General features: G+C 40.9%; 1 protein-coding gene across 1 annotated transcript; it reads left to right on the top strand.

Moving 5' to 3' along the window:
• Window positions 1–4090: 4090 nt before the first annotated feature.
• LOC133899536 (nuclear transport factor 2-like) lies at window positions 4091–7329 on the top strand. The gene is made up of 2 exons (XM_062340526.1): window positions 4091–4504; window positions 7024–7329. Exons 1-2 carry the CDS (start codon window positions 4202–4204, stop codon window positions 7093–7095), a joined length of 375 nt encoding a protein of 124 aa, XP_062196510.1. The 5' UTR covers window positions 4091–4201; the 3' UTR covers window positions 7096–7329.
• Window positions 7330–11913: the final 4584 nt, after the last annotated feature.

The raw sequence follows: 11913 nt of genomic DNA, 5'->3' as shown, positions 1-11913 counted from the left end.
CCTTAAGCATGTACATGTTTATTAGTTATCGATACAACTTCTTCAAGTAAATTCACATTTATCAGCTCCTTAGGTACAATAGTCGGCTTCCTATCTTTTGAATGCAAATATGAACTTTTATCCTTATTACCATCCCTTTTAACATGATAAACTTGTTTGACCATTTTTCTCTTTCTTTGATATCTGGAGTGATTCCCTTGATCAAAATGATAATTCGTATCATATGATTTTCTTTTAGATACTGGCCTTCTTGGAGCTGCATACACTGGGTCAGATGGTTCAAAATGTGTTGAAGGAAGTATCCACGGACCATACCGACCCCACGATGTCTTTGAGGTAACCTTGATCCCTTAATATTATTTAGTCGATTATCAATTTTTTGTCCGATCTTACCACCTGTATATTTAACCGAAAGCTCTTTAAATGTCATCTTTGGTTTTGCATTTGATGTAGTTGTAGCAACTAATGCTTGCATAACTAACTTGGCCTTTTCACTTTGTTTAGGGACTCAAACTGTTGTGGCTATCTTCTTCTTATTGTGCAACACCTTGCTAGCTTTTTTGCCTTTCTCATTAACAATCTTGTTGGCTACCGCTACTTTCTTCCCCTTCGTTGTATCGATTTCCTGTGGCTGAATCTACACTTTTTTATCCTAAAAAATTGTCATATTCAAAAGACAAGGCTTTTTGTCTACCCATGCCTCCTTGTCTTTGGACAATCTACAAATTTTAGTTGCCCTTCACTAATAGCCGATTGTATTTATCGGCGAAACATGTTACAATCATTAGTACTATAAGCAAACAAATTATGACACTTGCAATATGCATGTTCACCTAATTCTTGAAGTGATGGTATGATATGGTGATCAAAGAATCTAATATAATTATCTTGAAATAAGACATCAAAATTTTGATCACACATAGTCATATCAAATGTATACTTTTTCCTCTTTAGCCGATCCTTATGTGGAGACAACTTTAAGTCTAAGCAAACGAATGGTTCAGACTTGTTATCTACCCATTCGAGTATACATTTGTTTGTCTTTGTCTTGTCTGATATCCTATGATTACACCCTATTTCCTTAATATCAGTCTTCTCAAATTCTTTCAGCCTTGGCCTTGTATCTCTAAATCTAAAATAATCACAAAACTTATACCCCATTTGTGACCAAATATAGACCGAGTTTAAAATAAGTAAAATAACCCATATAAATACAATACCTAGAAATGATTCTAACTTTAATATATTACTATTATCGGCCTTCCCATATGACGCAAGAACTTGGCTGACAAATTCTACAACAATTCTACCATCCTTACCTGTGAATTTTGCAAGCTCTAGCACTTTAAAACCCCGCAGGTATGGAACCATATTACCATGGTCACTAACCAACTGTTTATATGCAATAGTAATTGGTTTTTTTATATTTGTACTCGAACTTAATTATTTACTTACATTACCTTCTTTATCCAATCTTTCGGAACCATTAAGCATAGTATCACCAATATATTTATCTATTGAAACTATAGAATCAGATAGGAAAGCAAATAACACAATTGCATATTGTACCTCTTTTAGCAGAGTATCCATAGATGGAAGCTCCTTTATCTTAACGACACATTGCTTTGTTTTTCGATAGCACAAAAGCAGCTTTTTCTACCGTTCTCACAATTCTACTTCAATCACGCTATGATCTCCTATTATTTTTGCACAACCAAACTACCCGTATGTTATTTGACTATACTAGCATTAGAGATACTATGATTTCTTTCCTCATCAGATTGACTACCTCCAGAATGCTTTTCGTGTTCGGCTATGCGCTGTTGCACACCATGGCTGTCATCCAAATTTTGTGATACACCCTTACGATTTACACAATGATACTTTATCAAAATACTAGCCTTTTGTTCCTCATCTGAGACCACCCATTTTCTATGCCCAAAACTAGTTTTAGCCGATACATTTTTCAACAGTTGCCGGCCTTCATTCCCCTGAACCCAAATTTGAATTATAGAAACTAACAATCTCCCATATCAAATTAATCAATTATTTTCTACCTTCATACTCTAAAACTTCTTCACATATCCTACATGCTTTTATCTCTGTTCATATCAGATTGTCCCTCGATACATTTAGGCCCTATATGTCGCTCGGCTATGAATCTAGTAGGTGTGAGATCAACTTGTTACTTTGGGGTAAAGGTATGTGCTTGTGATGTATCACACGAATACAACATTTTGGGCTGCACACGTGATGTATTTTATTGAGAAACACTAAAATAGCTTTCCATTAATGAACTATAAGGAATACCGAAACTCTGAGGTGATGTAGTGGATACACTATATGCTACAGTGTTGTTTGGGGGCAAATGCATATTTTCTGAATTCCTATCTATTCGGCCAAAATTGGTGGTATATGAAGCCGAATTATATACATTATGTCTTGCATATGGTGCTGAAAAAATATAGTGTGTTGCCTCTGATCTAAAAGCATTTGATGTAACATATGATGCTCAAAATAATTGGCCGATCCTATCATATCAACTCTGTCATAATGATTATCCATTGGCATGCTGGTTTGTGGTACACTAGAGGGTGTAAATAATGACGATGAATTAAGAATATAAATTCTTGCTGCATGCTGCTAATATTATTAAAATTTGTAGTACCAACATTATTTAACATGGGGTGTTCATTACCATCACATAGTCCTTGCATAGTACTTACATAACTAGAGAGCGCATGCATAGCAGTATTAAGAGGCATATTTATTGTATTTGCAAGATAAGCTTGAGAAACAGGTAACACACTTGCAAATTGTACCTCTGGCTTGATATAGATAGATGGCGTGATGATGTTGTTGGTGATGATCTCAGATTCATATTGTGTCGTGGCTAAAGAAGTCAATTCCCCAACGGAGTCGTCAAAATATGTTGACACAAAAATATGGATCTTCATGCTAACACAAGAGCACCTCGTGTGCAATCTGCAGCAGCACACACATGGCATATAACAGCAGGGGTAACTATTGCGCTTTCATGACAACGAGCGATCAATTTATGAGAAAACCGGCAAAGGATAACCTGGCGAGCAGCACTTGCGAAGCCTAGTCTGGTACTGCAGCGACGGATTATCATTAGCAAATCGCACCCAGAAGGGACCTTGTCAGGGCACAGTCTATCGGTGGTTTGCCCTAGGTCGTGGAGATCAAGGGTGACAACAGTAGGAGGAAAAAGAAAAGTGGAGTAAACGGGATGAAAATTAAAAAGACATGATAATAGATTGATTTTGTGTCAATTGTGTTGGATGATCTCAATCGGCTATAACCCTCTCATATTTGAAGGGCAGCAGGTCTTAATCGTATAAGATCATGGCTTCTAATACAAACCGAATAAAACTCGTAGATATGATTCGACTATACTTTCTGATCCTAATTTTTCTATAACTAATATATCTTTCCTATTCAACCACATAAATTTCCATATATCTATCTGAATGCCCTTTATTTCAGTTCGACCTTCTTTGATTCGACTACATTCTCAATCCGAATATCTGTCCGTATCGCCTGGTCGCTAGTCAGGGTATTGTTCACTGGTCGTAAGTACTATTCACTGGTTGCAGATTCCGCGCACTGGTCGCATATACTGTTTATTGGTCGCCCATTAAGCCAATCATCCCTATAATAATTGCTATAAATATTAAATCTTATCATCAATATAAACTCACTTATCAGTGTCACAAAATCATTTTTATACGAGCAACTAATCGTAATGTAAAAGTCTTATATCATTGTCTAAGATTCAATCAATTAAACAAAACTTAACTCACCTTATCTAAACAGTAATCAAACATTATTTTTTTTTAATAACTTTGGTTAAACTACCTATACGACCCCCATGGGTGAAGTAAACCAAACCCACGCTATTTGGTCTGGATGCGTCTTCCTCCCTCCGTCTCGTTGCGTTTCGGCCCTGCACAGCATCTCTCTCCTCGGCCCTGCACTGCATCTCTCTCCTCGGCCCTGACATGCAGCCCAGCCCCGACCCCGACAACGTCGCGTCCTCTCCACGCCAACCCCCCGCCCCACGGCCCACGCAGAGGCTCGCTTTCCATCACGATCCCCTCGCCTCGTCCTCCCTCGCACCGCCAAGTCCCCCACTACCAGAGCACGAAACCCTAGCGCGCGGCGCGGCGGCGAGGCGATGGCGATGGACCCGGACACGGTGGCGAAGGCGTTCGTGGACCACTACTACCGGACGTTCGACACCAACCGCGGGGGGCTGGTGGGGCTGTACCAGGAGGGCTCCATGCTCACCTTCGAGGGCCAGAAGTTCCTCGGCCCCGCCGCCATCGCCAACAAGCTCGGCTCGCTCCCCTTCCAGCAGTGCCGGCACACGGTCGTCACCGTCGACTGTCAGCCCTCGGGGCCCCAGGGAGGCATGCTCGTCTTCGTCTCCGGCACCATCCTCACCGGCCCTGAGGACCACCCCCTCAGGTTCTCCCAGGTCTGCATTCTCACGATTCGATCCCATTCCTCCCTGCCTGTCTCTCACACCGCGTAAGATTAAGACTCCCCTTGCTTGTGTCTAGTCGGCGCTGATCTGACACCTGATCTGATCTGACCTGGTCTTGTGTTGATCGCTAGAACTCTCTCGATTTGTTTGTTAGTATGAGTCGCGTGACTGATCTGTGCTAACTGTCCTGATGGGTCTGGTCTCTGTCTCGACGCTCAGTATAGTGATTGTTTGGTCCGCTATCGTTATGTTGGAGTTGCGAATTGTGGCAAATGGATCTTCGTCTTGGAGCATTTGTAGTGTCCGCTGGCTGCCGTTCGCGTAATACTGCAAGGCAATCTGCATTGTTTTGATCTCCATTTACTTGTTTATGTTGATCCCTGGTTGTTCATTTTTTTAATCGTGTAGTTATCCAGAAATATCTCCAGATTTGATACTTTGGATATGCTGGTGTCTAGTTGTTTTAACGATCTATTGGTCGTTGGTCTTAGCTGCATAGTCTACAAGTCGCTTCCAGAACTTTCCAAGCAGTTGTCATCGAATATGTTGGTGTGCAATTTTGCGCTGATAATGCCCTTTCTTCTTTAGTGCTCGAGGGTTTTCATCTGTACGGCCTTCTCTGGTGCGCTATCGTAGGATTTTCTGTTGGAAGGCAACTAGTCTGTATTTTTTTGATTGCAAGTGTGATTTTCCCAATCTTTTGTTTGCCTTTGTAATTTTTTTTGCGATGCTGCCGGTGAATGCTGATGTATGGCATTTTCCTGCTTAGATTAGACATGGATTGTGCTCTGTTGCATTGGTTCCATATTTCTTGCATTGTTTGTAGACTCTAGTGGATCAAACTTTAATGTGATGAAATGAGTTATGCCTGGTTAAGTATTGATTTGATTATCATGTCCCTTATCGTTTCGTTCTTGTTTTGCTTTAGTATTGGAGACATTGATTACAGATGTGGATTGTTCTTGTGTTTGGGAGCCTGCTTGTCCATCTCTTTTCTTGCACTTCCGTTTAGTGTCTTAATTCTCACGAGTTATGGGACATATTTGCTTGAATTCTTTCTGTATTAACAATGAAATGGAATACACATTATACTGCATTTTCCTTAAATTTCTGTTTCACTTAAAAAATGGAATGAGATCTTTTGAGAATCTTATGGTTTAGTGGTGTGCACATCTAACTCTTTGTGCTTCCATCCTTTAGCTTTCACTTCACAAATTCTTTTACTGGGCATTAAATTTGAAACCAGTCTTTTAATGTAGCTGTAGTCTGGAAGTCATTTCCTGCCAAAAGAAAAGTGGTACTTATATTATGGGGTTATCTACAGATTTTGTTAGTGTATGAGTAAGTTGCCTCTCAAATGATCAACAAGGTTTCTGTGTGGTGTCAAAAAAAAAATATATTGGCCAACCTACAATAAGCAAGTGAAACAATCTACATGTCCTCAACATTTTTTAGGTGATTTGTGCTGATTGGTCCTTTTGCATTTTTCTACATCAAGCTGCATATCGATTAGATGACTTCTGGCACCAAACATTATGATAGAACACCAACCATGTTACTTTATGAATCGTTAGAAGTTGGTAGACTTGTATATTGATAAAATGCTGACTTGTATAACACGTGCATGCCATCTTTTGTATAACGTCAATAATTATAAGTGCACCTTTTATAAGAACACTAGGTCCCAAATCTAGCTTTGATTCATATGCATGTTGATTTTGGAAGCCATACACATAACTTTTTAGTTTTAACTTCTCCTACCGTCCATGTAGCTAACCTTATCCAATTCGAATAAGGTTCTAGCTGTATGGATCTTCCGGATAAGTTCATCCAGTATGCAGCATGTATCTTTTTGTCTTCATGAAGCCTCCCCAGTGATCAACATGTGAGCATTAAATTGAAATTTTTGGAATTATCTTGGTTAAGTAAATCAATTTTGTCATCCATATTTTGCAACTTGATTACTAATTAAGTAATTAGTAGTAATCCAGTTTATTTGCAATATGCAAGGTGAAGCTTCCAGGTAGAGTTAAGCTCTGCTTATTGTATTCAAATGATATTTGATGGTCCTCCCAAATAAAGTGGCTAGTGATTCATATACCGTGTATTTTGAATAGATGTAGGTGGATTAAATCTCAGTTATCCTCCCTCTTTATCAATCCATGATTTATAAAACTGTAAGATCCCGTGGTGTATTCTTTTTCACTTTCAAGAGTGCTGCTCTTGGTTGATTTTTCTTGATTCTCTTCGTTTTTGTATTATCTTTTTCCAGTAAATAAATTCAGATTACGATTTTGTGTTCAAGCTGCTCTGTCTGCATGAATGTGGTCGGTTTAGTGCACCGAATCGTGGATGGTTTTTGTTTCTGGTAGGATGCATGTCTCAGAGTTGATAGGTTCCATGAAAATTACATCTGTGCAGTCTCCTTTTCTATTTTGAATTATAGTATCTGAGCGATGGCCAAAAGTATTCCTGGTGTTTGCTTACATCGTGATTCTCTGTTTCTGTAGGTGTTCCATTTACTGCCAACTGGGGGGAGCTTCTTCGTGCAGAATGACATGTTCCGCCTGAACTACGGTTAAAGACAGCCAAAAACTCCTGCAAAAAGCGAACTGGTTCAGGGTTTCGTGTTGAAATGATGAATACTGAATGATGGTGCTACTCTTGTCTGTTCATCGGCGGCTGCAGTTTTTGCAAGATATTGCTAGACTTGGTATGCTTGTGTTGGATTATTCTCTTGTTTTCGGTCATATACTGTGGTTGCTTGGCCACCGTTTCTTTGTGGAATGTGAATGAAAACGGTCCAAATTTATTCATGCGAGTGATTTCTGGTTTGTTTTTACAGCGTCGTCGCTCGATGATACGCGTGTAGGCACACCACTTCTAGTTGGTGACATGTTCTGAGCCAATTAGGGTTTACTCTTGTGAGGTGCCAGATGTCCTGTAGTTTCTTGCGTCCGGTGGTCGAGGTGGCACAGATGGATCTAGTTTAGAATAATTTCTCTGACTCAGGACGTAAGGAATCAGTCTCTGACCCCAACAGAAGAGTCAAGAGTCCGTTTTTCATAAGAGCAGCTCCAGCGTTGAATTCTCAGGTTCTTTACTTGGGACCTAAGAGCATCTTCAACCAAATCTTCATATTTAATCTTTTATTCTTTTTATTTAGGGGCTTCTTATTCAGATTTCATTCTCTATTTCTCAACATGTTTCAACCGATTCCTCATATTTGACTCCCTATATTCGAATCACCTCTATTTTATTAATATCTGGTAACTCTCTCTCCCCTCTCTTCCTCTCTCTCTCCTCTCTCCTAAATGAGGGCTTAGATGAGGAGCCTCTAGATGTAGGGAGTGAGGGAGGAGATTTGAGGGCTTCTTAAATAAAGAGGGTCGGATAGGGGTCGGTTGGAGATCGATTTTCATCGTTTTTTTTCTTAAATATAGGATAGAGGGTGAGAAAAGGGTTTAGTTGAAGATACTCTAACAAGCAACGCCTTAGAAGAGAGGACTATAATTTTTATAGTACGTGGTGGGACTCATCTTGAGAGAAAAGTGCTACACGTTGAAGAGGAAAATGAAACTTAGCACCTTGGTGATATGTCAGATTTCAGCACATTTATGATAAGTTATACATTGGAACCGTATCAGCGCTTTTCTGTGCATGGGTGCATTGCTTTGCCGAAGTCACCTCTGATTGCGAAGTGCTTGCCTCAGATGAACGCCCGCGGTTCCCTCAGTTTGTTTCCCCGCTGGATTGTAGAAGCTCAACTTGAATGGATTGTGAATTGTATCATAATCTAAGTATATATTTGCAAAATCCACGATCCAAAGGCCTTAGCGATGGCACAGCAGGACACGGATTTCTTGCATGCAAGCTTTCGAAAGATGACGAAAAGAGTCCATGATTGCAAGCTTAAACGGGCGGCACTTGGAGGCGCCCTCATGGGCCACACACAGGCGCCGACGAAGCCGACGAGCCAAAGTCCAGAGGAGAGGATGTTGAGCCCGGCCACTCGGTGCACGAGGAGCCGAGGGCCGGTGGACCAAGCCCAGCCACGAGCGCCACCTTCGCGCGAAGCTCCCGACGCCGTGGTCGGTCGCCTCCGATCCGGCCGCGGTTGTTCTCTTCCCGGCGACGGCGTCGGCCGGCGAAGAAAAGCGCGCAGGGCTTGCGTGGGAGGCGCGCCCGCGATGCATGGTTGCCTGTCCCGTGCGCCTGATGGCCCGTGGAGGAGGAGAGCTCGAGCGGCTCTCTCACGCGGACGAAGCTGGCCGGCGGCCTCGCGCTCTAGCTGCATGCGGCACGCATCCCATTCCGTCGTCCGTCAAGCTGCTGCCGTCGCGAACGAGCGCGCGGTTTCTCTCCGACCATACCTCACTTCCCTGAGAAAACGTTTGTGGAAGCGATACCCATCGACCGGGTCGCGTACGTGTTATATACTGCCAGGCAATAGCCAAGATACATGCGATTTGGTTTTACAAGTATGGTAAAGAGATAAACTAGAATCTCTAGATTACAACAGATCAACTAATTCTATATTTCAACAGACCCCCTCAATCACAACTTATCCAAGTTGAGATTGCGTTTAAAAAGTTCCAAAGGTCTTAGTGCCAAAGCTTTTGTAAAACTATCAGCAACTTGATCTCTAGAAGCAATATGACGAATATCCAACAATTTCTGAGCAACCCTTTCTCTCACAAAATGATAATCAACTTCAATATATTTTGTGCGAGCATGAAACACTAGATTTGCAGAGAGATAGGTAGCTCCAATATTATCACACCAAAGTATAGCTGTCTTTGGTTGAGGTATACCAATTTCATGAAGTAAAGTCTGTACCCATATGACTTCAGCTGTAGCATTAGCCAAGGTTTTATATTCTGCTTCTGTACTTGATCTTGAAACAGTCCCCTGTTTTCTAGTACTCCAGGACACAAGATTAGAACCAAGGAAAACTACAAAACCTCCAGTAGATCTTCTATCATCTGGGCATCCAGCCCAGTTTGCATCAGAAAAAACACTAATAACAAAGGATGGTGATCTAGTAATATGAAGCCCAAGATGAATCTCATTGCTAACATATCGTAGAATTCTCTTAACTGCCGCCCAATGCACAGTAGTTGGAGCATGCAAAAACTGACATACCCTATTGACTGAGTAAGCAATATCTGGTCTAGTCAAAGTCAAGTATTGCAGGCCTCCCACAATACTTCGATATCGAGTAGCATCCTCAGCACCCAGAGGAACCCCTTCTTGAAGTGAAAGTTTTTCGGTAACAGACAGAGGCGTATTTACCGGCTTGCAATTCTTCATGCCTACCCGTGTGACTATTTCTGATGCATATTTACCTTGTGATAGCAATATACCATCATCCTTCCGTGTGACTTCAATACCCAAGAAATAATGAAGGTCTCCCAAGTCTTTTAGAGCAAAGTCAGTCCTTAAGTCATGAAGTAAGGCCACCGCAGCTGATTAACAGGAACTGACCATAATAATATCATCAACATATACAAGGAAATAGATGATAACTCCATTCTTCTTATAAAAGAACAAAGAAGTATCTGCCTTAGAAGAGAGAAAACCAAGCTGATGAAGTTTAGTGCTCAATCTAGAATACCACGCTCGAGGTGCTTGTTTGAGCCCATACAAAACTTTATCAAGTTTACAAATAAAATGTGGTTTGAGCTTATCTTCATACCCATGTGGTTGTTTCATATAAACTTACTCCTCCAAAACACCATGAAGGAACGCGTTCTGCACATCTAGCTGTCGTATACTCCAATTATTTGACACTGCAATAGATAGAATCAAGCGAATAGTAGCAACTTTAACAACTGGACTAAAGGTATCCTCATAATCAATACCATATCGCTATTTATACCCCTTAGCCACTAGCCTGGCCTTATATCTGTCTATAGACCCATCAGAACTTTTTTTGATTTTATAAATCCAACGACAGTCTATTACATTTTTACCTTCCCGTGAAGGTACAAGATGCCATGTCTTGTTCCTGAGAAGTGCCATGTACTCATCATCCATGGCCGATTTCCACTTCTGATCACGAAGTGCCTCATGTAAATCTGCAGGTTCTCCTGTAGAACAATAGTTGCTATATCGAACAGTACCATCAGTAAACAATTTAGGCTTTTGAATATTATTTTGCAAGTGAGTGCGGGGTCTTGACACCGGAGCAAGAGCTGAATTGGCATGTTCAGAAGACTGCAGCTGCAGTTCTAGTACTCCAGGGCTCAATGGATTTTCTTTAGACACGAGCAGCACAGAAGTGTCAGGAGACACTGTCTTTGATGGTGATTGATTAGTACTTGCTTCAGCAGCTGCTTGTGACGACAGGCGATCAGTACTTGTGTCCATACTATGTCCATATTCAGGCGATGCAGACTCAGGACTAGCTGCACCTTCTTGTACATGAGCCACTGATTCCATAAGATCTTGATCGGCACTTGAAGATTCCTGCATATGCTCCTGTGAACCATCAAACTCAACACGCCCATTAGAATTAGACAAAATATGGTCATGATTGAACATACCCCCAGAAGTGCTTGATGCTGGATTTACAAGATTAGGATGAAGAAGAAGTATTTCTGAGCGGAGTTGTTGGCCGGCATTAGGATGAAGATGAGCAAAGGGAAAAATAGATTTATCAAAAACAACATCTCGAGATATGTAAACTCGACTGGTAGAAATATCAAGGCACTTGTAACCTTTGTGCATATTACTATACCCAAGAAAAGCACACTGCTTGGACCGAAATTGAAGCTTTCTTGTGTTGTAGGGTTTAAGATTGGGCCAACAAGCGCACCCAAAAATACGAAGAAACTGATAATTTGGTTTCTCATGAAAAAGCTTTTCTAAAGGAGTGGAGAAATTGATGACTCTACTAGGAGTACGATTAATGAGATATGCAGCAGTAATGAAGGCTTCATCCCAAAATTTGAAGGGCATGGATGCATGAGCAAGAAGAGCAAGACCAACTTCTACTATATGACGATGTTTTCGTTCAGCTACTCCATTTTGCTGATGAGCATGAGGACATGATACATGATGGGATATTCCAACTCGTTGGAAAAAGGAGTTTAACTTATGATATTCTCCACCCCAATCTGTTTGCATAGTAATAATCTTCCTATCAAACAACCGTTCAACATGATGCTGAAAATTGAGGAACATTTGAAAGACATCTGACTTGTTTTTAAGAAGATAAACCCAGGTAAATTTACTATAATTATCAATGAAGCTTACATAGTACTTATATCTTCCTACAGATTGAGTGGTAGGTCCCCAAACATCTGAGCAGATAAGCTCCAAAGCAGCAGTAGACTCTCTATAAGACTTGGGATATGGCAACTGATGACTTTTTGCTTTTTGACATGCATCACAAA

The sequence above is a fragment of the Phragmites australis genome, chromosome 18, assembly GCF_958298935.1.
Source record: "Phragmites australis chromosome 18, lpPhrAust1.1, whole genome shotgun sequence".
Classification (NCBI taxonomy): Eukaryota; Viridiplantae; Streptophyta; class Magnoliopsida; order Poales; family Poaceae; genus Phragmites; species Phragmites australis.
Note: the sequence above shows the minus strand (reverse complement) of the source record. Positions and strands in the feature narration are given on the sequence as shown.

Coding starts and splice junctions, on each gene's coding strand:
- LOC133899536 (XM_062340526.1), top strand. CDS start 4,202: ATGGCGATGGACCCGGACACGGTGGCGAAGGCGTTCGTGGACCACTAC. Junction 4,505..7,023: donor ACCCCCTCAGGTTCTCCCAG/GTCTGCATTCTC, acceptor CTGTTTCTGTAG/GTGTTCCATTTACTGCCAAC.